The sequence below is a fragment of the Molothrus ater genome, chromosome 10, assembly GCF_012460135.2.
Source record: "Molothrus ater isolate BHLD 08-10-18 breed brown headed cowbird chromosome 10, BPBGC_Mater_1.1, whole genome shotgun sequence".
Taxonomy (NCBI): domain Eukaryota; kingdom Metazoa; phylum Chordata; class Aves; order Passeriformes; family Icteridae; genus Molothrus; species Molothrus ater.
In genome coordinates this window covers 11,613,124-11,640,449 of record NC_050487.2, presented here as the reverse complement: position 1 = coordinate 11,640,449, position 27,326 = coordinate 11,613,124, and the positions used below count along the sequence as shown (strand labels likewise).

At 41.2% G+C, this 27,326-nt stretch overlaps 1 protein-coding gene across 1 annotated transcript; it reads right to left on the bottom strand.

Moving 5' to 3' along the window:
• Nucleotides 1-1,745: 1,745 nt before the first annotated feature.
• On the bottom strand, nucleotides 1,746-20,196 carry DIPK2A (divergent protein kinase domain 2A). Its single transcript, XM_036389088.2, has 3 exons — nucleotides 19,430-20,196; nucleotides 7,585-7,888; nucleotides 1,746-5,101 (listed from the first exon to the last, which is right to left on the bottom strand). Exons 1-3 carry the CDS (start codon nucleotides 20,081-20,083, stop codon nucleotides 4,770-4,772), a joined length of 1,290 nt encoding a protein of 429 aa, XP_036244981.1. The 5' UTR covers nucleotides 20,084-20,196; the 3' UTR covers nucleotides 1,746-4,769.
• Nucleotides 20,197-27,326: the final 7,130 nt, after the last annotated feature.

Here is a 27,326-nt window from a genome sequence, read left to right as displayed (position 1 = left end):
GCAACATTCAGTGTACAGAATAAACTGCTAGCCCACATACAGAAAAGAGCACACAGAAATCACAATATAAAAAACTTTGGTTACACTTCACAAAAATGTTTGTAATTACTGCTTATTTACTGAAATACATCACAGTAAAATTTAAAAGTTCTATTTAAAAGGCACCAAAGTTGCTAAAAAGTGACTTTTGCAAGATTTTAACATTATAAAGGCAGCATAATTATATTCATCTCACAAAATGCAATCAGTTGAACTCCAGAGAAGTATCGAATAGTGAAAAAACAAGCAAACCAACAAACCAAAAATCACCTACATCATATCTTCTCCTTTTCAAAATACTTTTGCCTCAAGGGAGATGGGTTACTGTTTCTCATGTCTCAAAAATCCAGGCATCAAAGGAAATGCTCTGCCTCAATTCTACATCTAGGTAATTACAAGAGATGTGGTCCTTGTGGGAGCATTTCACAATTCCTACGATGGACCCAGCTGAGGAATTCTGGACATCTAAAAGCCAGAGCTGCAATCTTTCTCTTACAGTACTAACAAAACATCTGCAAGTCTGAAAGAGTAGTATTCCAAATCAAAATACCTTTGTAACTACCAAAACAATCAGAAACCACAGTTCCTTTTCTGTAAAGCACCAAAAGGTAAATACAACAGTGCCATGTAAACTCAGTTATCACATTGCAAATCAAAAATTTAAACTTGAAAATAAAATAACAGGAAGATCCTTAGTAGTTTGTTCCAAATAGCTGGTTACAGATCAGTTTTTAGGTCCTTAAGACACCAGATCTGATGAACAAAGTCACATAGATGAAGACAAGAAGGCAGGGAAATTAGGTTATCAGACTTTCCACAAATAAAGCAATTGATTAAATCATCATTAGTTGTGAGCCTGCAGTCCAATCTGAATTCTGCAATAGCAGCTTATGCTAAATACACCCATATGAGTACATTTATATGGACACATAAAATTTGAATACGGCATTAGCAAAAACTAATAGATAAATAACACACAAACTTAACTGTAAGGAAGCTCAGTCAGAATGCAGGGTCCTCCTTCTGCCTAGTGAAGAAAACATTGAGCTCTCAGAGTCTGGGTTTACACTGACCCTGTCCAGGAGGAATAAAGCAAATTTGAAATCCAATGTCTCAATCCCACTCCTGCTCCCCAGTGCTGGTTTGGTTGCAGAGTGTTGATGTACATGAAGCAGGTTCCTTGCCACCAGCTCTTGCCCACATGCACACCCAGTGTCTTCCAAGCCCTAAGAAATACAAATTGGAGCTGCTAATTGAGCATAAGCACACTGAAGATGTTGAGTGAAGGAGACAAGTCCCATCTGAGGGGGAGGCAGATCTCAGGCAGGCACACCCTGAGGATGCAGAGGCTCTTGCTGCAGTCTGCTGAGCCCTGCACTGATGGGATCCATGGGGCACCCACAACCCAAAGGAGCAGAGGGCACTGCCAGGGGACAGAGGCACACAGACCGCCCCAGCTTCTGGCTCCTTCCTACTGCACTTGCTGGTCAAGCACCTGGGGAATGCAGTCATAACATCACAAGCCTTCATAAACTCACACAGCTGTGTCCACAAGCAAAGAATTCCGATGAAATTCTGAAAAGAACCATTTCTGATAACACATGTGGCCCTGGGGCAGGCACACATCATAGCAAGTATGTGCCAGTATGTGTGTAACACTTCTGCAGTGTTTTCACCTTTTGAACAGTGAAAATGAATAGCTGAGATGAGGTTCTTAAAGTATTCTTTATTAATATCATTAGAAGTTGCAGAAACAACTTTCTTGTAATATAAAGGCACAGGGAGACAGTTTTGATAAAGTATTCCAAACAAACAGTAACTTACAGTACAAAAAGGACAATTTTAATGCACATACAAACCCCAAACATCTCATTCAAAAATATTTCACCATGTTCATCAATAATAATGGGCAATGACTAAAAATATAAATTGTTATTGTACAATAAATATCTGACAGGTGCAAATGGAACAAGATTTATTGCTCTCCACAAGGTTTTCCCTGTAGTGTTTTTGCTCTAGTGGGGGGTTTTGGGGTTTATTTTCCTTTCACTTCCAAGTTCCTTTTACAAGTGGCTTTAGTAACTTGTTTCTGGAGGGACTAAACCCCAAACAAAATCTAAGAGGACATTCTGACAGTCACAGAACTGACTCAAGTAGTACCCAAAACTGGCAGTGTTTGTTTCTTTCACAACTTTAACAATCACACTCCACTCTCTCTTTGGAAAATGTGGTAATGTTTAAAAATCAAATGTAGTGGTAAGTCAAGGCTTTAAGGTAGGGTGGTAGTGATGCCTTCGAGGCTACCTAGAACAGAGGCTAGACAGTGTTAAAGGAATAAAGCAGGGATTTATTCAAAGGCCTTCAAAGGATACACCCTGGGCAGTACAAGTGGCTCCACCCAACATGGAGAGCAGGCCAAGAGTTTTCACACTTTTGTAAATTTTGGTCCATTTCCATATTGGGGTTATTTGTCCAATTACAGCTTCAGGTTATGCAGTCCCATCCTCCCAGACTGCTCTCCTCAACTCCCTGTTGTTTACACTTTTTGGGCCTGAAGCTGCAAAGGTGTCCTTGGTTCTCAGGCTGGAAAAGGATTGTTTTGTCTAAATAAACTGTGAAGAGAACTTGCTAACTTTTTATATGAAGTTCAGAGTTACATACTAATGGAGTACAGAATCTGGAAAATATGAAAGCTAAAACTTAAGGCATCAGTAGTACCTAGTCTGAGGGTTTGTCCATTTTCTTCAAATAAGTGGATTTTATGAAGAGAAGTAACATGACTGTTCTCCAACAGCTTGTGCCAGAAGAAGCACATAAAACTGTTCAAATGAGGGGAGAAATTAAAATTAAAAGCTGCACTGGGCATTCTAACTTCAAAAAACAAGACAAGGGACTGGGAACAAATTAAGACTACAGAGGCAACAATGACATAAGAGTGAGAATTTCCAATTCCAAAATATCCTTAATCATAGAATCTTTAAAGTTGGAAAAGACCTTTAAGATCATCAAGTCCAACCAGCAACCCAGCACCACCACCATGTTCACCATTAAAAATGTCCTCAAAATACAGTGACCTAAGAAATCCAAGAGCACTCTGCATCTCTGTGTGGCTCCACTCTGAGCTTTGAGAAAGGAGGGCAAGTCAGTGAGTTTGCCATTTTCCTCACCTGCAGAACAATTTCCATCAGGCTCCATGCAGTACAGGAGGCAGAGCAGCTCTGCTCTTGGAAGTAGCACATGTTACCTTGCTCAGAATTAAGTTTAGCTTGTACAAAATAGTGTTTTATACAGGCATTTAAGAAATATTAGTCTCCTTCATTACTGTTACCAGAAGTAATATGCACACATTTCCTTAGTAGTTGTAAAAAAAAAAAAAAGGGGGAAAACCAAAACCTGAGGAGCAAGCTTTCAAGTGAGTTTTTGTAGCAGTAACTGAGGCTTTTATAAAAACTGTGATTTATGAGAACAACTCCATATTTACACAAACCTCAACAAGTCAATTTCAACTGTACTGGGAATAGTGAAACTTAGTTCAAGAAAAGGTACCTAGAGTGAGTACAGCTTACTGGTAAACCAAAAGATGAATATTCAGAAAATTCCATTCAATACACTTAGGAAGGATGTAAAACAAACTGCTAACTTGCTTGACATTATTCAAATTAGGGTTTTCTCTAGCATAAGTACACAGTTTCAGAAGTTCTTCAGAAAGTACCCAAGGACCATCAAAATCTCAATTTTGAAAATTATTAGTTTCACTACAGTGTAGCATTCTTTGTTTACTGTATGTTAAAAAACTAGTAAACAAAACCATTTTCTTTGGCTTATACTTAAACTACACCAGATTAGCAATTTTTTATTTTTAGTCAATCTTCTATCCCAAATTTAAATTAACACAGATCTTTTTATTGTAGTGTCTTTTCAATTTTCAAATTATCTCTCTTAAAAGTAAGAGTTTGCTCATACCATGATTTCCTGTTAAACAGCCATGTGTACATACTGGCACGAAGGGTAAGTTTTGTACAATAGTTACATTAAGTGATATTTCCAATGGCAGAACCACAGAAGACATTAAATGAATGTTAGTTCAAGTGAGATTTGAGCTCAGGATGATCTTAAAAAAACAAACCACAATGTCTAAGCATAGTAAAATACAGTGTAAAACCCCCTAAAATCAGACAGTAAACTCAGGAATTCTGCACTCACAGTAGGAATGTTCTGCACAGCATTAACATGAAAGCCTGTTCAGTTTGAAACAATGCAGACAGCTAGGTTTACCTGGATGTAAATGCCACTTCAAGGTGTTTAAATAAACACAAAAATGAGACAATGATGTCAGGAAAAAGGCCTTTAAAACAGGCCACCAGTCTAACTTGACTTTCCAAGTAAGAACATCAGTTTCACAAAACTGTGACACTAATGCAGTTTTAGGTAAAGTACCCTTTGACACACAAGCTGTCAATGAAGCTATCACAGTCTTTTGTGACCTACTCCCTTTTTAACAGTTAGGGAGGACAGTCAATAGTAGCTCAAGTTTTAATTCAGTAAGTACCTTGTCTGTTTGCAAAGGAACATTATAACACCATAAAATTCTATTTTTACAGTATTTAGAAAACTGATAAACTAGGGTTTTTTTTATTCTCTCTTTTTAACAGAGGAGTCCAAAACTTCTGTTTTCTCCGTCTCTTTGCAATAGTGTTTTAGCCAGCATTGCCAAAGGCCTTCACTGAGGACTACCTGACGTTGTTACTGAGCTGTGCCAGGTACTCCCGCAGCTCCTTGGCGGCCTGGAATCGGCCGTATCTCTTCTTTGGGTTGGCACACTCATCCAGCAGGGCCTCCAGGCGCCCCTCTTTGGCAATCTCAGCCGGGGGGTGGTGCAGCAGCCCCCCCGAGGTGCCCCGCCACGTGGCGTGTCTGGACAAAAGGTTCTGACAAACGGCGTAATAGTTGTGGTCCACGGTGACTCGAGCACAAAGGATCTCCTTAGAGAAGGACAGACAGGCTTCTTTATCGCAGTCGTCAAACTTGCTCTCGTACCACACGTCCCAGTTCTCAGGTTTATCTGTGGAATGCAAGGAGACAGTGAAACAAGTGAGGGAGGGGAGCAAAGAGCATGTGTGTGTGTCTGAATACAATCAGAAGGCTCAATGCACAGCAAACTGGTAATATTTAAACTAAAACCAGTTTTGTTTAGATAAACTCAGAAATGCTGGAGCCTAAGACTGCATCTGACAGTTTGATACATCCTTCTGCTGAAATGGTCCCAGCAAAACAAAAAAGAAAGGGAAAGAAAGAAAGAAAGAGGGAAAAATAGATAGCAAAGAGAAGGCAGGAAAAAAAAGTAGCACAGTAAACACATGAAATCTACATTCACACATACCCAGAGGAAAAAATGTAGCATGAGCAAGTACAAGAGAACAATCCAGAGCCAAAGCTCAGAGAAAAACAAACAAGCAGCATGATTTATTTTAGCAACATAGATTTGGGTTCTCCAGTTGCCCTGGAAACTACTGCTAGCAAGTGGTCTACCAAAGACTAAAAAAACATTGCAAAGTAATTGCTATAAACTTTTGAAACTTTATCTTCCATCTTACTTTCGACACAGCAGTAACCAGAAAGAATATAAAAAAAGCAGATACATTACTTAGAATCTTTGAAAAAAGTAAAATTCAACAAGGCAAATGGCATTTATGCACAAACCCTTCTCCTTCTCACAGCTTTAACTTAAAACCTGATTTGCGTAAAATACCTCATGCAGTAATAATACTGAAAAGGTTACTAAGTGTGAGCTCTCCTGAGTTCTTATTATTTTTTGTGAGAAAACTTTCATCTTAAGTTTCCAGACTACTGCCAGCTGTGAGAAGAGGTCCTTAGCATGGAGTCCCAGAGTTTTGCAGATGTCTCTTAGCAGTGTGAGGTACAAAGAAAAACTCATCTGTGCCTGGCAGTCTATGAGCTGACTATTGGTCTTCTCATTCACAGCACACTGAGAAGACAGTTTAGGAAAAGAAAGAGTACTGAAGGATGACAGCTAAAACTATAAAAACATGATGTAAGATCTGCAGAATTAACAGCAAAGTCAATGTGGAAAAAAAGCCAGTAAAAAAGAGCTTCCTTCAGCAAACTCAAATCTGACATCCCAAAGAGAGTACAAACAGGTGTTACTGTACAGTGCAACTGGACAGAAGGTACACACTGAAATACCTCAACAGGCACAGTGATCACTCTGGACAGAGACTGGCTCATGGAACCTTCCCAAAGATGCATGAAAACAGTAGTAAATGTCAACCACAACAAGTTTATATAAAGACTAAGAATTTTCTCATGTCCTCTTCTGTTGTCTGTGTTCTTGATTGTTAGATCATAAATCACACCAAAAGCCTGGTTGGGACAACAGATGTGACACTTGCAGCATTCAGGTTCTGCAAGGAGCTACTTGCTCCTATTTCACATACATAACAACCTTTTCAGAGCTCATCTGGACATCCTTCTGCCTGAGCAATTCAGACAGGCTCCAAAAATGAAAGCCTTCAGTAATATTATTTTAAGAGGGAAGGAAATTAATGGAAGAAAAAGGAATAGAAGGAAAGGAAAGGGTTCTACAGTTAATGTACTGGATATTCAATATATTAAAAGATTTCCTTGGTAGGTTCATACAGTTTTAATCTAAGCTGCTTGAGAATATATAATAAATCTAATAAAAAAACCCAACCAAACAACCCCAAAACACACTTCCTTGCAGAAAAGTGTGTGGATAGAAAAACCCAGTCTAAAATTTAATTCCACTGCAAAACATATGAAGCCTATTTGCAAAGCTCAAAATAATCCATTCACCCAAAGCAAACTGGAATCACTTGGCCTGTTGCCATGAATTTCTGCAGAATCCAGAGTTCCATGTTCAATGTCTCCAGCCCTTAGGTCTGTAAGTTTTCCTTATAAGCTCAAAAAGAATATAAACCTACGTGATGCCACTTTGTCAAACACCTCTCCTGCTGCCACTGCTTTGAGCTTTTACAGGTGACAGAAAGAAAATTAATTTGGAAACATCACTTGAATTACCCATTGCTTCAGTTCCCTTATTACAGAAAACCAACAGGAAGCAAAGTCAGGCTATGGGACTGAGGCAAAGCAGGCACTAAGGCTGTTTGTCATTCACAGAAAGTAGAGTTCCAAGACTTCCACTGTGACATAGGTGCTTGGAAAAGACAAAAAACCCCTCTCTCTTAGCTAAGGGGGACAAGACAGCCAGGCTGCTTATCTGTCTATCCACCTGTCCAAACACACTCTGCACCAACACCCTCTTTTCCCACCCCCACCTCTTCCTTTATGCACATTTACAGTAGTTAAAAGCATCCAGGTATGCCCAACAGCTCATGAAATTGGTCAAGCTAATTAGTCTAATTGCAGAAGAAAGTGAATTCATTTTTAATTAGCAGTCTAGTTGCAAAGCAAACAAAATATGTATTTAGCAACCACTCATACTTTAAATATTGCAGAGAAAGAAGTGAGACACACGGGGTGAGGGGAGTGAAAGAAGACACTTACTCTGTCTGATCAACCTTTTGTCTGCCACCAGAACGTTTTCTGCATCTACAATGATAACCTTCCCATCTCTTGGTCCCACTGCAAAGTTGTCAAAGCTGACATCAAGGAGGTAGAGTGCAAATTCAAAGTCATTATTTGTCAGCTGCTCAGCTATTTCCATTAATTGCCAGGCCAGATCCACTCGTTTCTCCCACGGTGCATTGAAGTAACTCCACAGCTCCTCTCCCACGTAGTTGACAGCCACCATCCTTCCACATGCTCCCAAGTATTTTGCAAATGGCCAACCCTCATCAGATGGAAAGCTCTGTATATACAAAAAAAATTAAATTTTCAGTTAATACAAAACAGCTAAGGTTTTAAGAGGCTTTTCAATAAAACCTAGAAGAGAAAGCTGTAAATAACCATCAACACAATAATCCATATGTTTCTAAGTTTTGAAGGGAAAGGAAAAACAATACAAAATGTGTTTCTGTGACCAAGAGGCCTTGCTGGACCAATGCAGGGAAAAGGCTGGATGGCCTGAAACAATACATAGCCCATACCTAGCTTTCCACCTATACACACACATTTTCACCAACCATCTTTTTCTCTTGGTGTTTTATTACACATTTGTTGTAATAATGCAAGTATATTTCCCACCACAACATTTTTGCATTTGATCTTTTAATTAAAACCAGTTCTTTTAACAACCTAAAGAAAAAAAACTCTACAAAGTGGCACCTCCTTCTCTCCACCACCACCCCTTCCACTTTGCCAGTTGATGGGATTCCTTTGAGGTTTCTTAATTTAATTCTTAAGTCTATCTTTTGATTAATTGCTACATATATACTGTGTGTTTATTACACACAGCCACATAACATTTTTATCAAGAGTAAAATCTGTCTCCAACAGTACCTTTCTTGGAAGTTAACATAAGAGACTGAATAGAAACGACACCCTACAAGAAATTACAAAAAAAGCCACAACACACCAGCACGGTTTTCCTAATTCAGCTGTGCTGAATGTGCTCTAGGACTTCAATGTGAACAGACAGGCACTTAACAGGTACCCTCCAAACTCCAGAGGAATGCTGGATAGGAAGAAACCACAAAAGCACTGATTTAAGAAACACCAAATTTGAGAAGTTAGCACTGTAAGAATATGATGTACACTGCTTCTAACTGTTAGGAGATACCACCAGGTGCCCATGCTCCTTTCTCATGTTCTGCCCTTCTATGGTGTCACCAGACACCACCCAGGATCCATCCTGCAGTAATGATGTAGCAAAGGTTTTACCACAGCTGGGGGTTTTTACCACCAGTATGGATGAAATGAAAGCCTTGGGACCTTCTGGAATCTACAATGGCAGAAACATTTACTATCACCTGGGGAAAGAGACTGGAAGGAAACACACTCTGTAGAGCAGGTCTGAACTACAAGACCACGCAGAGAAGAGGTGCCTAACATAACCAACTTTGTCTATGTAGTACACCTGAAGAAACTAAAATTTTAACTAATATACATAATTGACAATGTTTGCTATTTCTATGGCAAAAGCCATCAAGTTGCTCTCTAAGGTGGCAAACCTTAGAAGACAATTTCTGGGTAAGTAACCATGTTTACCACTACAGAGAACCACCTTTCTTGGCTGGGTAAAAGGACATCCAGAACCATATGGATAACAGAAGAGGTTCGAAGTTTTTGACATGTCTGCATGTCTGAACTTCAACTCTATTTTTATCACATGTTCTACTCACATAAGCAAAACAGGTTGTGATAAATCCTGAGGATAATAGGAACTAATTTGACAGGTTTGAGAGCAGTATGGTATTTTCAAGCTGTGAAACCACGTAACTCAGCAGAACTAAATCTCTCTCAGTAACTAAATCTACCATGCAATAGGGAGGACATTATCCAGCCTCCAGGCTTATTTGCCTGCAGGATTCAGGGCAATTAATGAAGGTAGAAATACAGCCAAATAGCCACCAGTTCAGCTCAGTCAAGTGTCACATTCCACAGTTAAGAGAATTTTAGGATTGTTTTTTCACTTGTTTTGTGGTTAACAAAATAACCTTCCAACAACTGAAGTGTGTGGTAATTCAGTGTTCCTTACCTATTCTGAACAGACTATCTAACAGAAACATGGCTGTGGCATCAGTAAATGTCACCAAAGAGGGGTTTCATGTGCAGTTATCATGACTGTATTCAGTCCTGGACCAAAACAAAACAAGAAGCTAACAGCTATTGTCCATCAAATGAAATTATTTGTTTAACCTACATCATACAAACTTCTCTTTAAATTGGGGAAAAGTTACCTGATTACATTTCCTCATAAACACAAGCTTAACTCATTTCAACAACTGTGTATGACACTTTCATATTGCTGTATTTTATCAGCACTTGGTTCAATGATGCTTAAATATTTTTATTTAAATATTACTTTGGACCACCCCACTCCTTCTCTTTTCCACTGTTGTCCTTTACCATGTTCCAATCTTGCTCTGCTTATGACTTTGCCTCCCTTTGCAAAAACAAATGCAACCACAAGCAGTAGAACCTGGCAGGGAAGGTGCTACCACTGGAAGCACAGGTGTCCTTCCCTCCCAGCCCACCAAGCACGCTCATTTCCATCCCCTGCACACCATTAGCAAAGCAAGGCTCGTATTGCGGGGCTGGTGCTCCCCTGGATCAGAGCCTGATCCATACCACATCCCCACCTCGTGCCAGCATGCACTGCTGGGAGGGGAAGAGAAGGCCTCCCCAGCTGGGTGCAGAAGAGGGAAGGAGCTAAGAGGACGTTTCCTTTCCAGCAGCAGCAGCAGGGATTTATGTAATGGATTAAACTGATTTTCAAAGTGCAGCGTTAGTCACTGATCTTCCAAACACATCCACTATGCTTCCTGCACTGTGTACACTGAATTTCATTGCAGACAAGAAATTCGAGGGGCACTCTGGTTTACTCAGAAGTGCTCACCTTCATGTTACCAGCAGAATATCTGCATGCCATGCTGTAGCAGATATATTTTAACACTGTGGCAATAAAAACATCTTTTGACAACAGGAGTGCAGGGAATCCTGCCAAGGTCTGCACATGTACAAACAACATCTCTGCTTTGGCTCCCTTCCAACTGGCATGTAACAGCCACATCTACACTTCATTACCCAAGTCAGTAGCGGAAGAAGGGGATAAAAATATGTACAAGTGCCTCATTCAGTAGTTTTTATATTCACTTGGTGAATTTGACAAGAATATTAATTGAAGTGCAGATCTCTTGTCTTTGCAAGCAGCAGTTTGTAACTTTTTGTACTATTCTATTTTGAAAGTTGTTTTCTAAGAGGAAAGTGCAGCTAACTTGACAAGGATTTTTTGGTTCATGCATTAAAATTTTGAAAACAAATTTATATGATTAATGAACATGTATTCCATGAACAAGTTGCATTTAGAAACAAAAGCAAAGCTTCTTACATCACAGTCAAAAATCTGATTTCTGGGGAATAATACACAACTTTATGCTTTATTTTAGTAGTCCGCATATTTAATTAGATCATTTTGTACTTGAATATGCTATTTTCAGACTTTAAAACCTGCATTTGACAATCAAATTAAAAACTAAGCTCTTGTTCAAAACCAGAAACAGCTGTTTGACAAAAGAATCTGATTCTGATGCACCCCCTCACATTTTATCTGAGAACATACACACAAAAGCCAGAGAAACCATAGACAATTAAACCTCATCTGTTTTAAAATAAGGTAATGAAAACGTAAAAACAGGCTGCTTAGAAAGATTCCTCTCATTAACATTGTTATCTATGTATATCTTCTAACAGAAAGATGGAAAACAGTAAAGATGCCAAAAACTTCTGCTACCTCCATTCCCAGTGACACAGCCCCAAAACATATTCTGCTTGCTCTAATTAGTGTAGCTCCAAGATATCTCTCTAAGCAAGGCTCAGAAATCTAAACAAATCCTGTCAAAGGGACAATGGACATGCTGGTCCTGAAAGAATAATTCTGCATTTATACCTTTAAAAAATACACTGTAGTCTCAGAATAAATATTAAGAATTAACAGAGCGAATTTATCACTTCACTGAAGCAAAAAACACACCATCAGTGCATTTGTCTTCCTCACTTCCATCTGTCTAAACCTGAGATTATACACAAATGTGCCAGTGCTTTTTGTTCAGAGCTGTGAATTAGATCAGGCAGTGAAGACTCACCAGCTTGCAGCTGATAAAGCCTATTGTATTCTGCAGTAACACAAATCCCCCTTGAATTAAACACTTAAAAGAGTATTAGTTTATCATAATGAAGCATATAATTCATCCTCATAATCAAGACCAAAAAGCCAAACCAGTTTAAGTAACAACTGGCATTTCTGTTGTTAAAAAACATGCTTTTCATTTTCAAAACTATTCCAGAAGATGCTCTATTTGTCACCTCCAGTGTTTGCATAAAGTGAGTTCCAGCTCAGAAAAAACACCTCGGACAAAAAACCTGCCCAAACAAAGAGCTGCATCTTTTAAGTGAAGAAATTTTAAAAAACACACACAGACAGAGTGGGGACTCGTCTCTAAGGGACCCTGAGGAACTTCATGGCAAAATGACCCCACCCTGATACCTTCACTGCATCATCCTGCTGAACTGCAGGCACCAGCAGGCAGGGCAAGCAGAATTCACATAACATGCTCTTCCTCAAAAGGAAAATGAGCTCTGTCTCAGAGTACTGCTGATTCCACAGTGTAAACAGAAGTAGCTCTTGCATTAATCACCAAGGCAAATGAGCAAAGCTCTGGAACCATGAAGAGCTGGAGAGCAGATTTACCGTGATGTTTTTTGGATCAAAGGAGTTACAAAGCACAGATGCCTCCTTTTGTCAGGAACTGATCTGCACTCTGGAAGATATGTATTCAAATGTTTTTTTGAATGCTAGTGAGTACAGTGGTTTATGTAATTCCAGCTACATGCCACAGCATTGGATATTTCCCTAGAACTTCCACAGGAGTTATACACACATAGCCTACACACAGCGTGAACAGTGGATTTCATTGAGTGCTCCAGATACTGGTGTTCCCACTGAAACCATGGTTTTTTAATTTATTTGACTCCATTTCAACCCGTTACTACATACAACTCATGCCAACAAGAGGTTCACACCAGGCTTGACACACAAAATTCCAAATACTCAGTTGTTAAGATGAACACTTCAGCTGTAAAAGTTGTATTTCACAGCATCAGCAGAGACATGCCTCTTTTCCAAATAAATTAATGAACAATGATTAAACTCAAGAGCCACAATAAAGCAAATTTAATATCGTTATTGGTTGTCACCTGTTCAAATTGGTTTGTAGTTCATAGAAGTTTTTTTCAGATTAAATTTGCAACACATGCAAATGATCACTGTGTATTTACTTCTCATCAGTAATGAGCCTGGAATATGTTACTATAAAGCAGTCCTAGCAGAGATGGCCTTATTTTTAAAGTTACTTTGCAAAACTGGAGTCTAAAACAAAGCTTCAATTATTTAATTCAGAGAAGTAAAACACAACTCCCCCTATACATCTGACAAACCAGAACAACACTGGTATTGCAAGGTTTCTAATGTGGGGTAACAAACTTTTTCCTGCTATTGAAAACTGCAAGAATGAGAATTTCTCAAGAGAATTTCTATTTAAGTCTGTATAGTAACTTCCCAGCAGCCTTTAAATTCAGACAGCCATTCATCATAATATACACCCCACAATAACTTCAAGAATTTCTAGACTATTTTAAAATATCCCTTATAATTCACCTACATGTTTTCTACTATAGGGAACTTTCACTATGAAAGAAGGATGAAAATAGTTTTGATAACTTAGGGAACATAATTAAATATGACAGTTAACATGACAAGTACAAGCCAGTTCTGGTCTAATATGTACAGTCATATGTCACTGCAAAAAAAAATGATTCTTCAGTTTTCAATAGAACCACATTAGAGGAATATTCTTGTAACATGAGGCCACTCAATTCAACAAAGAACCAATTTTTCGTTCCTTTTAGAAAGGTTCACAATGGAAATTCAGTCTATTAAAATCCAAGTATCTGTATGAGCCAGGACTCCAATAACACAAGTCCAGCCAAGGACATGTCAGGTATTGCAGATACCGCCTTATATCCACTGCTTGGTTTATGGCATCAGAATTATGGAACAGAAACACCAAATTCAGTAATGAAGACATTTTAAAGGGTACCAAGTATTAAAATTGACTTGCCATTCTACATTCTACCAATATATTTAGAATAGAACTACAGAAAATAACCTTACGATTAGAAGAGTGTGTATGGAAAAAAATAGAAAAGAGGAATTTGCCCTTTTACTTATGTATGGATCAGCAAAATGGTTCTCTGGAACATTTGGCCAAATTGCTAGTTTGAAACAATTTCTTGCATAGAATTCACTAAAACTGATCAGATAAAGTTTTAATATATGTTTACCAGATGTCAACTATTGCTCTTCCCATAACAAAACCAAACAGCCCAACAATGACATGTAGAGAAACCAGAAGAATTTTAGGCTATGTGGCAACAGACTGTTCATGCAGAGTAATTATACCAGGAATAGAGATACAGCTGTTGGGTTTGTTTTGTTTTGCTTTTTCCCCACAAGGATTAAGAATGATCACAAGTTGTGAGAAAAATAGAGTCATTAAGCTTAAGCATTTAGGAAGCTAAAACCATATCTGAGGGAGGGGCAATGATTTACACAGTCTATTAAAAATGCAGAAATACCACTTTTTGGCACATAGAGATTGGCATTTCTCTTAGAGAAATAAAAGTCCTTGAGACTTGTAATTTACATACAAGACACAAATGTTCACCATCATTCTTTGAAGAATGTTCATTTAAAGAGGTTGTTAAAAGCTGAAGCTCAAGACAAAGTCGCATTAATGCACTCTGGATTTAACTGATAGATACCTTCTACAGTTTGAAAAAAGCTTCATTATGTGCAAGCATTTTATTTTAATTGCACAATATATGTGCAAATTCCAAGTTTACTTTGTGTGCCTATCTCATTTTTTCCACAGTAGCGGGTGTGGGTCTGTGTTTTGGATTTGTGCTGGAAATGCATTGGTAACTCAGGGATGTTTCAGTTATTGCTGAGCAGTGATTAAGCAGAGCCAAGGCCTTTCCTGCTCCACACCCCAGCAGCCAGGGGAATGGGAGAGCACAAAAACCTGGGAGGGGACACAGCCAGGACAGCTGACCCAATGGACATTCCACTCCACAGGGCATCGTGACCAGCACGTGAGGCTGCGGGAAGGAGGAGGAAGGAGGGGGACACACATCCATGGTGACAGCACTGTCTTCCCAAGTCACCATCCTATGTGATGAGCCCTGCAATGGCTGAGCACCTGCCTGCCCATGATTGCTGAATGAATCCCTTGTTTGGCTTTCCTCTCCTGGTCTCACCCCACAGGTTCTCATTTCTACTCTCCCCCGTCCCAGTGTGAGGGGAGGGAGCTGTGTGGGGCTGAGTTCCCAGCTGGGGTTAAACCACAGCACTGAAAACAAAGTAAAGGCAACTGACATTTCCATATGGCACCTGGCAATAATGTAAACCAACAGCAAAGCCAACACAAAGACAAGACTGAGGGTTGCAAGACCAGCTCTAGATGCACTTTTGCCAGAACAACTTATAAATCCTGTATTTCAGTTTTGCCAGTACAGATGTAAACTGTCTTTTCAGGTAAGCATTAGGAAAATACAACCACCTTACTGAAAAACAACTTTCTTATCAAGAAACAACTTCTCTTTCAGCAGTCAAGTCCCACTGCACTTCCCCCACCTCCAAGAACAAGGATTTGGGGCACTGTTGTTTTTTCCTGTTTAAGCAGAGAACACAACACTTGGCCACTGCAGAAGGTGTCAGACACAGCGTGGCTGCACACCAGGGCTCACGGCACAGCCACTGTGGCACCACAGCAGCAGCTCAGGAACTGCCATCCAAACTGCCAGGACACTGCCACAGCACCTCCAAAGGGGAAATCTGGAGGCTGACAGGCATCACTGCAAAAGCTCTATGAAAAAAGAGCTATCACACCTTTCAGGTCTATTAACAGTAAGTTTATGTTCCAACTTGCGACTGAAGATAAAAATTAACCAAGTTACTTGATAAAGTTGAATAGCATCCACTATTTAAAATGTTGAAAATATTTCAAAACCTTTCTCCACTACATCTATTTTACAAGACAAACTAGAAGCTGGTGGTTTATAGAAAGTCACAGGACAAGGATAAATCTGCTTACATCCAGAATGGTTCTCTGAACAGTCACACTGCACTCAGTCTCTAATCCAAGTTATTTTTCAATTTTTCTATTTCTTCTAAGGCAACTCCAGCTGACCTATCTTTGCAAGTGTTTGATGAACACCATCATCATATTCAGTTAGAAATTGGATGCCATGCATAGATCCTATCCTCAGGTGATTCCCATTTAAAACACTCTGTTTATCATTGAATGAGTTGAAACAGCAGCAGGTTTTGTTGTTGCTTTTGTCCAAATAAGCTGTTCATGCCTATATGAAATACTGGTTTAGATGTAGCATTTTGATTACAAATCTGACCTTATTTAACTAAAAAGTATTCATGTTTATTGCAGAAAACAACAATTAGGAGGGGAGATGAAAAAACCCCAAACCTATCAGAACTTAAACCTTTAGGATAGAAGTTCTTTGGTTCAAATGTGAATTCAGATGAAAATTGTGAAAAGATTTAATTAGTGAGCAGTCTAGCAAGATTCTACAGAAGAAAAATTAGTATTTTAATATCCAAAAAAATATCTTAAGTGTACTTGAACAATACTGCAGATGTCATTCCATTTGCTTAACAAAGTCAAATGGCAAAGGGGGCTGAGTTCTTCCCTGATTACACCTACACAATAAATTAGTGCAAACAAAGAAGGTTAACAAGAAAGTTATGAAAAAATACAAATAATGAGTTAGGATTACAACATGTAATCTGTATTAAACTGTGCAGTGTTATACTTTTGATACAAATCCCTGAACAGTAATATCATGCTATGGGTTAAAGCCCCACCTGAAAAATTCCCAGAGCAGAAGCTGTAAATCACTTGTGATGATGCCGTTCACGAGAACAGCACTTCAGGAATAATCCATACTCCTCACAGGCTTCAAGCTAAAATCCCAGCCTCTGATGAAAAACCTCACAATCCACAAACTGTTGGCTCTTGTGGACAACTACTGAGAATTTTCTACTATAAATGAAAGACCAAGCTTCAAATTCCTACTAAATTGCCTATTTATATTTGTCTGTTACACAATTAAGCAAAACAGAACTTGCACGGAGTGTACACCAAGAGTTTGGACATCATCTGCACTGTTATGAATGACAGTGCTCAGTCACTGTAGTGCTCCATGAAAGGCTCGAGGCAAAAACAAGCAATATTTTCCCTTGGGCCCTCTTGGTGACAGGCAGCATGAGTTAAATGCATCAATTTATCGATTGCTTTACTTTAAATTAAAATCTGATTCTTCATACAACATCATGAAGGTTTCTTTTCTTGGAAGCAGCTGATTTTTAAAACAAGCCTACAAGTTTCATTCCAACAGCACTACTTGCCCTCATCAATACTGCAGAAACTACACCATAAAATGTCTTACAAATGTTATGTACAAACACAAACCTGCTCAGTAGTCAATTATCAATTCTAGAAAGTAACTACCTCTCAGAGTGTCTGGCACGTTGCTGTTGCAAGAGCTGCAGAACACAGAATTAGCCATTCCTTAAATGTTTCTCAGATGGAGACTAAACCTGGAGTACTATGGAATGGGAAGAGATCATACAGATTCATGTACTTCACATATTTCATTCCTAATTGAGGGAAGGTCTTCAAACCTTGAATACCCAGTTAATACCAAAGTTAATTAACACTCTTCTGGAGAAACCATTAGGAGTGTTTAGGCACACAAAGCTGGCCTGAACCTCCCCAGAAATATTGTCCAAGATAAACCAAACCATCAAAACTCACAAGACTCTATGAAACACTTTTGATCTGTTAAAAGGCAACAGACTTGCTTTACTTCTCTCTGAACTGCTAAAGGCTGCCTCACTTCCCACAAATTTGACCTGCTCTGCTCTCAGCTGCATCCTTGTTAAAATAAATGTTGAGCAGAGTGCTCAAGTCCACCCAAGATTTTTTCTCTTCAACAGATTTGCTTGACAGTCCCAGGATTCATCTACAGTTCATCAAGAAGCCAAGAGGAATCAAGGCTCCTAATCAACCCACAGCCCTCCACGCATGATCCAGCCCATTACAGTCAATGCCACAAGTGTGCCATACCCTTTGCCTGTAAAGAATTAAGAAGAAACACAGCTGTTCTCTGGCCATCGAGGTCTACACTCAGCATGTTGGAACCACTGTTCAAAACCAAAAAAGTAAGTTGTATGAAACACAGCCAAAACAAATCACTTCTCAAAGAATTTCCAAATACACTCAGCAGAGCAAAGCAGTTTTGATTTTCTTACTTAAGTGGAGTTTCCTTACTGTGCTCAGGAGGAACTTCACAGCAAAATGGGAAACTTACTGTACCCTCAAGTCTGCTGAGAAGCAAACTGGAAACACACTCTGAAAACAAAACTAAAGAGCTGTACATGGAGAGACTGAAGGGCAGAAGGCATACTACTGAAAAACATGTTTGTAATTAAGTTCATAAATTGATTTTCTAGAAATTAGTCAGTAGGCAAACTTTCTGGAGGGTAAAGCCTGCAGCACTGCTTTTTGAGCATTTCTTGGCCTCTCACTAGAGAAACAGCAGATGTTAATAGTAACCATGAGGTAATGTTTTCAAAACATATTTGCAAATATTATTTTAATCATACATTGGATAAAGGCAAGGACAGTTCAGTAGTTAGACAAAACAGTTCTGATTCCAAACCTACATGATAAAGGCACGCTTGGAAGTTCCCTTGATAATGTTAAAAACCAAAATGCAAAGCTCCTCATCTAAACAGATATAGAACAGAAACAACAGAGCAGTGCCACAGAATAGAAGTTTCCTAAGCATTTTGCACCTAAAAATTTCTATAACATAGTAAAGCACAAATTTCAGGTGTGTGCACATAACCTGTCCCCCTAATTAAAGACTACAGAACATGTAATCGCTGAAAGGAGAACACTGTCCATTTATCTGTCGGTCTATTTCCAGGCTACAAATACCTATCTCTAATTTCTACCAGCACTAACTATATTTAGTTCACACTAAGAACATGACATAGCACATGAGTCAGTTTCTGACAAGGAAAGCACAACAGCATCGCAGCACAGTCTCTACGCACTCCCTCCCGAACTAGAGCCTAAGAAATGAATCACGGGCACGCACTGCTGCCCGGGAATGTGTGAATTGCGGAACACGCTGACACCGGACTGTGCCAAAGGCAGAGGCATCATGGCAGCAGAGAGCATCAGCCTCCGGCACTGACCGCTCGCTCCTGGGGACCGCGCCTGCCGCTCGGTACCCGGCGGCACAGCGGGATGGGGATGGAGTTAAAACCCTGAGGAGGACAGCAAATCGGGAAAACACGCAGGTTTGAAGGAGAAAGGAAGGAGAAGAACTGATCAGGCTGAGCGAGCTAAAGAAACTCCCCCTGCCCGGAGGCAGGGACCGGGGACCCTCTGCTCAGCCCGCCCGGCCGGCACCTCCGCAGGAGAATCAGTCACGGCACAGAGCCGGAGGCGGCCCCCGCGATCCGCCGGGGTTCGGGGCCAGCTGCCCGGGAGCCCTCGGCCCCGCTCGCAGACACGGCTAGGGCAGGAAAGGCTATTCCAGCGAGGGTCCCGCCGGGACGGGCACTGCCGGCCGCGCTTACCTGCAGCACCAGCGGCTCGGGGTTGAAGGCAAGGGTGATGAGCAGCTGCATGCGCTCCGAGTCCTTCAGGTTGCGCAGCAGGAAGCTGCCCGAGTCCTTGGTCTCGGCGTAGCGGCGCACCAGGCGGTCGAGCAGGCGCTGCGAGGGGCAGTGCACCAGGTCGGACCAGCCCTCCACGGCGCCGGGGGTGAGCAGCCGCACGTCGCCGTTCAGGCTGGCGAACTCGGTGGCGGGCAGCGCCTGCAGCAGGTCGCAGCGGCCCCTGCCGGTGGCGCGGCGGCAGATCTTGGTGTCGATGTCGGCGAGCTCCTGCGCCGAGCCCAGGCGCTTCAGCACGACGCGGCGGGAGCCCTCACGGGGCTCTCCGTACCGCGCGAAGTACACGTTCTTCACGTTGAAGAAGTCCAGCAGGCGCAGGCGGCCCCAGCTCTCCAGCCGCAGCTGCCCGTTGAGGAACTTGCGGCACCAGCTGGTGCCCCAGCAGGCCGGGCACTTATTGAGCTGCAGGAAGCGCCGCTCCGACAGCTCGTTGCGCTGCAGCGAGGCCAGCAGCGAGTGCGTGTTCAGCACCAGCGCCGCCGCCAGGCTGCCCAGGACCGCCAGCTTCACGTAGCGGTACAGCCGCCCCAACTTCAGCGACACCAGCCGCAGCATCGTCCCGGGCCGCGCCGGGCCCCCCGCCCTCCGCCGAGCTCGCTGCCCGCCCCGGCCGCGCCGCGGCTCCGGCTCCAATAAACTCCCCGCCTCGCCGCCCGCCCGATAAAAGGCGGCCAAGTTACTGAGGGGCCGGCGGGGAGGGGGAGGGCAGGGGAGGGGGGGCGGCGCCTGCAGCGCGCGGGCCCGGGCGGACCCGCCCCCGGGGAGGGGCTCGGGCTCCGCCGCCGCCGCTCCCGCCGCCGCCGAGCCCCCGCCGCCCCGGGGGGCTCCTCCCCCGCCCGCCGCTGGACACGCCCCCGAGGGCTGGGCCTAGCGCGAGCGCCGCCGGCCGCCAGCGGTTGGCTGCGCGTGACGCGGCGCGGTCGCGTGCGGCCCTGCCCCATCTCGGGGGCGGGGCCGCCACGCGCGCGGGGGGCGGGGCGCGGCGCCCTTCCCGCCCCTCAGCCCCCGGCCCCGCCGGACTCTCGAGCGTCCGGGGAGGGGGCGCGGGGCTGGCGCTGGCTGCCGCCATGTTGCCTGTGCCTGTCTGTGTCCGCGTCTGTCCGCCGTGTTAGCCCTCCGTCCGGGGCAGCAGCGCTTTCCCGGTGTCCGCGGAAAGCGCCCTGCCCGAGGCTGGCCCGGGACGGCCGCGCTGCCCCAGCAGTGTCCGCCACCCGCTGTGTCCCTGCCCGCCCCTCGCCCGCCCTCACGGGTCCCGGCGCGTCCCCGCCTGGCTTGGCGGTACCGCGAGACAGGGTCTCTCTTCCCCAGGGCTGGCAAGGGGCCGTTCGTGCGTCTCGTGTAGCGCTGGAACGCTACACCTGATCCTGTGAAATGTGTCCAGCCTGTCCCCACGCCGGGGGAAGAACCGGTGCTGAGGTGCAGTCCCCGTGTGAGGAACGTTCCGTGCTGTGAGGCTGCCCCCACAGCGTCCCTGGGAGTGCTGGCACCACCGGCACTGCCGCAGGCTAAGAGCCGTTCTGTAAAACTAACCACAACAGAGTAACAAAGAGGGTGACAAATCTTAACCTCGTCTGACACTATGCCCTCACAAGTTAAAGACTACCTTCATATTGTGAGAAGTAACTCACTTTATTACCTGTCCAGTCCCAAAAGTGCATAGGGATATGGTCGTTGCAAAAGAAGTGTAGCAGACTGCATAATTTCCAGTTATTTTATATGCACTTTACAAAACTTTGGGTGCTCAGTAGCTAGAATATTGGACATTATTTGTCTTTTCTTACTGACATGTACTAATATCTCTATGTCCTGTGTTTTGACACTTCTATGTCTAGTCTAAAGTATTTCTCTTACTGAGATTTTGTCAATGACTGTATCTGTTTCAATATGCCTTGTTAAATGCTGCTCCTAGGGTCAAAACATTCCATCACCAAATTCTGCAAACAGTCTACAAACCAGTGGGTTTCTGACAAATTAAGTATATACATAAATATATACAATTTCCCTTAATTCAAGTCTTCATTAGGGGATGCAGTGCTTGATGCCATATTTCAAATAATCATAATTGATCCTGAAAGATGAACTGATTTTTTTCTTGCATGCAAACTCCAAACTCACTAGCTAAACATGTTTGGTCTTTACATGCTGATAGTGGGTTTTTTCATCTAACAATATCTAGTCTGTATGTTATTAAATCACTAACAAATCCAAATATAAACAAATGTACTGAATTAATGTTTATTTTCTGCATTGCTTATTTCTCAAGCTTTCTCATTTCCTCATTTATAGGGAAACAGCTTGATCCTCCTGAATGCAAACAGAATATTTTAATCTTTACAAGAGAAAACATTTTAAAGTACAAAGAATCATTTAAATAGTTTAATACGTTCTTTCAACAACAATGTAGTGTTCTTAAAGCATTTGACATTGCAAATTCATAAACAAATAAATCTGTTTCTAAAGTTGTTTCTAAACAGATCAGAAAACTTGTTCTGTAGTTATTTCTGATTTCCCTGGCATTCACTGGAGACTGTGAAGATTGTTTGTGAGGGATAAGGGAAAAGGTGGAGGCTGCCTTTCAATGTCTCTTTAACTTGGTTTCACAGATTTACAAATTTTGGGTAACGAAAGAAAGGAGAATGAAGGGAAAATGCAACCATTTGGAAGACTAAAATGTGTGGAAGGAAAAGGTTGAGGCAGAGTTGGAAAGAAAAAGCAAAGGAGGGGGACCAACTGAGTAAAAAATGGTCAATTCTGAAAGAATGACAGGTATATCTTGTAGTGTTAAAATGCCTGATTTGTGAATGATCCATTTCAAAGAGCGGGGGAATGCAAAATAAACTAGATAATGCATTATAATGCATGCATTTCCTGTCTTTCTAGAGTTGCCACCTTCTGCCTAGCCTTCAAAATCAACCACAGTAGTTTTCCTGTGAAGACTTCATTATATCTGACAGTGTAAATCATGAAAGCTTGCAGTGACTGGGATGCAAACACAGGCCAGCAGTGGAGTGCCAGTGCAGACGTTCTCTGGGGTGCAGCAGGTTCTCGCCAAGGGCTGCCTCACAGCACAGCAACAGGGTCTCAGTTGGCTGTATGCTAGGAAGGGCTGTTCCAACAATTACCTCATATCGCTGCCTCCACCTGGGGATTTTTTACATCTCCCATAACAGCGGTGGGTTGGAGTTATGCAGACCTTTTATACAAGTGGACAAAATATATTCCCAGTGTTTTCAGAGACATGGAGAGGCCTCATGGTGATCACAGACTCCACAGCTGCAGAGACCTCCTACACAACATTAAATTATCCAGTATATTGATTTGAAAGAAGACTTGAATAGCTCCAGGCCTCCATAATGAGAAAGCAAACAACCACTCAGAATTTAAACAGTTTAGAAAGAAAAGATAATCCAGCAGCTCTATTGAAAGGTCTGATAACAGACTCTCCCTTACTAGGGCACTTCACTCTGAGCTCTTGTTTCAAACTATGGAATAAGCAGCTGTTTGAAATGGCAGCTATCTCAAAATCCTTGCAGATACTGCAAAAGCGTTTGGAGTATCTGTTTTTCTTAATTGTCTAGACACTCATTCCCACACTCAATCACCAAATCCACCTTGCCACTTTCAAAATAGGGATCTTTGTCCCTTTAGCCAGGCAGGTCAGAAAGATGTGCTGGAAGAACAGTTCCAAGTTCTGCACCTTTATAACCCAGACTTTACATATTTATGTTCACACACATCAGACTGACTGCATACACATAATTCAGAAGCCTGTGTCCCAGCAAGGGCTGCAGTGGGCATGCCTGAGATTTCTGAATATTTTCCCTTTTTATGTTTAGGGGACAGCCAGAGGTTGGGACAAACACTCAATATCCTCAGACATCTTCCAGATTTGATCCTTGAGAAGAAAGTAGAACATATCTGAAGGAATCTGGATCTATGGCTGGGCTGTGTAAAGGATCTGTCCAACCAACCATCCATCACACTCAGAGGGACACTTAGCACTTCTCCGAGGATGTGTAGCACAACTTCTGTTCTGCTCTCTACCTTCTGCAAATTGAAAATCTCATTTGTTATGCTGTGCCACTTACTGATGGCAAAATGAAATTTGTATTGTGCTTCTGGAAAAGTAACACCTAAAAGTCTGTTAATCTTACTAGTGGGAGTGTCTTTCTTTAACCAATAAAAAATTTCAGTAAATTGGGGTTTTAATTGGCTGTGTACAATACTTATTCTTGCTTAGAATGAAAGCAAAAATGAGGGAAAAAAAGGCAACAAGACGACAATTTTATAAATAATCATAAATTTTTTAATTGTGTTGAATTTTATGCACATAATGTATTTGGTGCAGTGTAACAGAAATAGTGGTTCTGTAGAATTTTTGCTTTTAGTAATCTGCCATTTTTCCTCAATTTCTACTTCCTTTAAATTGCTGCCTCTTACAGCCTTTGAGCTGCTGAACAACATTACAGATTATTTAGCTGAATAAACATCCTAGCAAATATGCTTTATCATCATGAATCGGACAGTGCCTGGTTACTGCACTGAAATTGAATATCAAAAGCTGCAAAAGTATTTTCAAGTTCTCCTTTCTCTTTCCTCTCATCTTCAAGTACAGATTAAGGATGGTCTTTGTCCTTTAAAGTCAACATCTATTTTTATCCTGATTTCGTGCAGTATGTTCTTAATATTGGTGTAAGAACGGAGTGACAGTGCTTGTCCTTGGGTGAAGTCTAATTGTTTTGTTTCTGATGGAAATTTTGAGATTCTCAGTAAAATAATTTGTTTTCATTTTCGAACTTTACACAATAATTTTACCATAAACACCATAAAAACCATAGCATCTTTACTTTCAGTAGAGAATTTTGCTGCTTTTATGCGCAACTTTTTTTGTTCAATTAGCTCTATGTGTATTATATAGCATCTGACATCTGTTCATTTAGAAGTAGCATTGCTTAACATGGATTTTCAGGTTTGTCTGCTGGGAGGGTTTAGGTTGGATTATTTCTTTCTTCCTGTATACCACTCTACGATCAGACTGTTTTATATTGTACTAATCAGAATTTTCATGGCACGGAAATAGTGGGCATGTGAACTTTCTTCTTTTTGTATTTTTTTGTATAAGTATGAACCTGGTAAAACTGCAACATATGCAATATATCATTTTTTTGGGTACTGGCTTGGACTTCTATGGAGTGGTCCTGTGTCTGAAGTAACTGATTCAATTAATAATTTACTTCATCAAGTTCCTTCAGTGGGATCGTCCATCGATAATGAAGTTGTTTTATTGTAAACATCTAAAATCCATAATGCAGGAAACCACATGAATGCTATCAGCAACTTTGCATTCTTGTTTACTAAAGGCACTGTTATTATAAATGAGATTGTAAATGTCTATGGGAATGCATTGCTATGGTAACTGGGATCCACAACAGCAGCTGCTTGCTCTTCATTGCTGTTGCATATATACATTAAAGCTGACAATGCCTCTTCATTCAATTTTAACATGTGTAGCCTGAAAAAAGACATCAGCATTTCAAAAGCTACACATCTGATGTCAAATGCAGCCAATCTGTGAGTTAGGTTTATTTAGTTTTTTGGTTTCAGTCTTAGAGTTGTTGAAAAATAGATAGAACCTTAGCTTTAACATGATTTTGTGCCATGAGAAGTTACTCTTCCATGCTATTTTGTCAAATTCAAAACATTAGAAGATTTTCCAGCAATTCAGTTTCAGAAAACGCCTTTGCTATCCATATTTATTGATTGTTATAGCAATTATAGTCAATAGTTATGATGAAGTTTTTGTCCCTTGCCAGCCTTTCTGGGAGGAATCTATAACTGGGACTTCTGTTCCATATTTTAATGTTCCATACTCTAAGAACTAAAATCCAGTCAGATGGCCTCCAGCTCTGTGCTCTGTTTGGTTTTACATTTCAGAGATGTCTTTAGATCTAAGCTATGCCATTGTGCTGTGCCATTGAGACACCTCCTAAACAGAGTGTCTTTTGGTCCAGAGGGCAGAGGAAATATGAAATGTGTTCCTCATGTCAGTAAGAGTAAAATAATCACATCCATCTTCTTAAAAATCTTGTCAGAGAAGTATTTTATGTTATCCCTTCCTTAAAGATGAGGAAAATATAACACAGAGAGATTACAAGTCAGATTGAAATCTCTAGTATTACTTGTAGAAGTAGAGTATTATGTGGCATAGAAAAGGGTTGAAAGAATTAAAATCTGAACTCACTGTTTGTTGTGCTGGTCCTGTTAAAAAACCAAACCATAAACTAGGACTGGAAAAGATTCAGAGAAGAGCTAAAGGTTGACCAAAAATACAACTTCCTTCCTAGAAGCCATGAAGTAAACTAGAACTATTGGGTTTGAGAAAAAGATATCAGGGAAGGGTATGATAAAGTACAAGGTGGTGAGTGTGATGGAAAGGCTGGGTATCTCTCAGAAATTCTTCAGCTTTTCTACCACCAGAACTACAAGAACCAATTAACCCTACCCCCCCAGATTAAGCCTGTAGGATCCTGTTTCAGAGTAGCAAGTGCTGCACTGGGTGACAGAGCTGTGGAGCTCCAGGCATTGCAGATGGCCGGAGTTTCTGTTGGTTCCAAGGAAGAATGGAGAGTTCACAAAGAGAAGCACATTGGTGCTAACCAAGTACATGGAAACTGACTTTGGAAGTCCCTGGGCTGAAAAGGATTGCTCAGGTGCAAAAAGTCTGCAGAAGGATTGGGCAGCAGTATGTACATCCTATTCCTGCTGCTTCCTAGACATCCATTCCCTGGATATGCTTCATGACAGGCTGCTGGTCGACAGGGACATCTGCTTTGGCCCAGTAGCTTGTCCCTAAGGGTCCATACCCTGCAAACAGTATCACCTTTCAAAGTATAAAACAACCATAAGATATTTAGTTTTACTGTATTTGGTTTTCATACATGAAACAAATGCAAATATTTGAACATTGTCGGCAGATCAACTGTTTGACAGTTAGGTCCATTATTATTCTGTTTATAAAACATTGCATCTTCAAACGCTTCGACTTCAGTGTAAACTGAAGGCCTAAAACACTTGCTTTCATGTCCATTTATTGATACATTTTTTAAAACCTAATTGAAAGTTTGCTGCCATGGGGATGAATCTTCTAAAGGATGTAGAAGTTCTCTTAACTGCATTTTGATAACTTCCAGGAGTAGGGAACATAATGTGAAATCATGGAGCTCATTAAAATTAAGTCATACTGGAAGAAACAAAGAAACAGTTGGTGACTCTGAAAGTACTTACTACAGTCATGAAATGCAGAACTCGACTAAGAAATAGCTGCCACAAAGGATGCTACTTTTTTAATAGCTGAGGTTTTTTCTATTCCTTTATCACAATCACTTGAAGGTACATTCATACCACCCCTGCAGCACACACACACACACCACGCCCCTGCGAGCAAAATCTTGCCACATAAACCCCATACAGAAATCATTGAGAAAATTAAGTATTTGAATATGCTATACTTGCCAAACAATCTTAAAACTTCGCCTAGAAGATAAAAAATTACCTAAAGTGAAATTAAATCAATTTTACTGTGGTACGAAGTATGTGCTAGAACAAGTTATGACAGATAATGAGAATAACAGTAATGAGAAATATAAAGCTAAATTTTAAACTACGATAATAGAAGTTCTTGTAAGGAGGGTTAAATGCAAAGAATGAAAACAGAACCTACTACATGGTGATAAAGCATGTTTAAAAATTAAGATTTGATGTAGAAAAGATAGAACACAGGTAGGAGTTGGTAGATAAA

Coding starts and splice junctions, on each gene's coding strand:
- DIPK2A (XM_036389088.2), bottom strand. CDS start 20,083: ATGCTGCGGCTGGTGTCGCTGAAGTTGGGGCGGCTGTACCGCTACGTG. Junction 7,889..19,429: donor CCGAGCCGCTGGTGCTGCAG/GTAAGCGCGGCC, acceptor TTGTATATACAG/AGCTTTCCATCTGATGAGGG. Junction 5,102..7,584: donor CAAAAGGTTGATCAGACAGA/GTAAGTGTCTTC, acceptor TGCATTCCACAG/ATAAACCTGAGAACTGGGAC.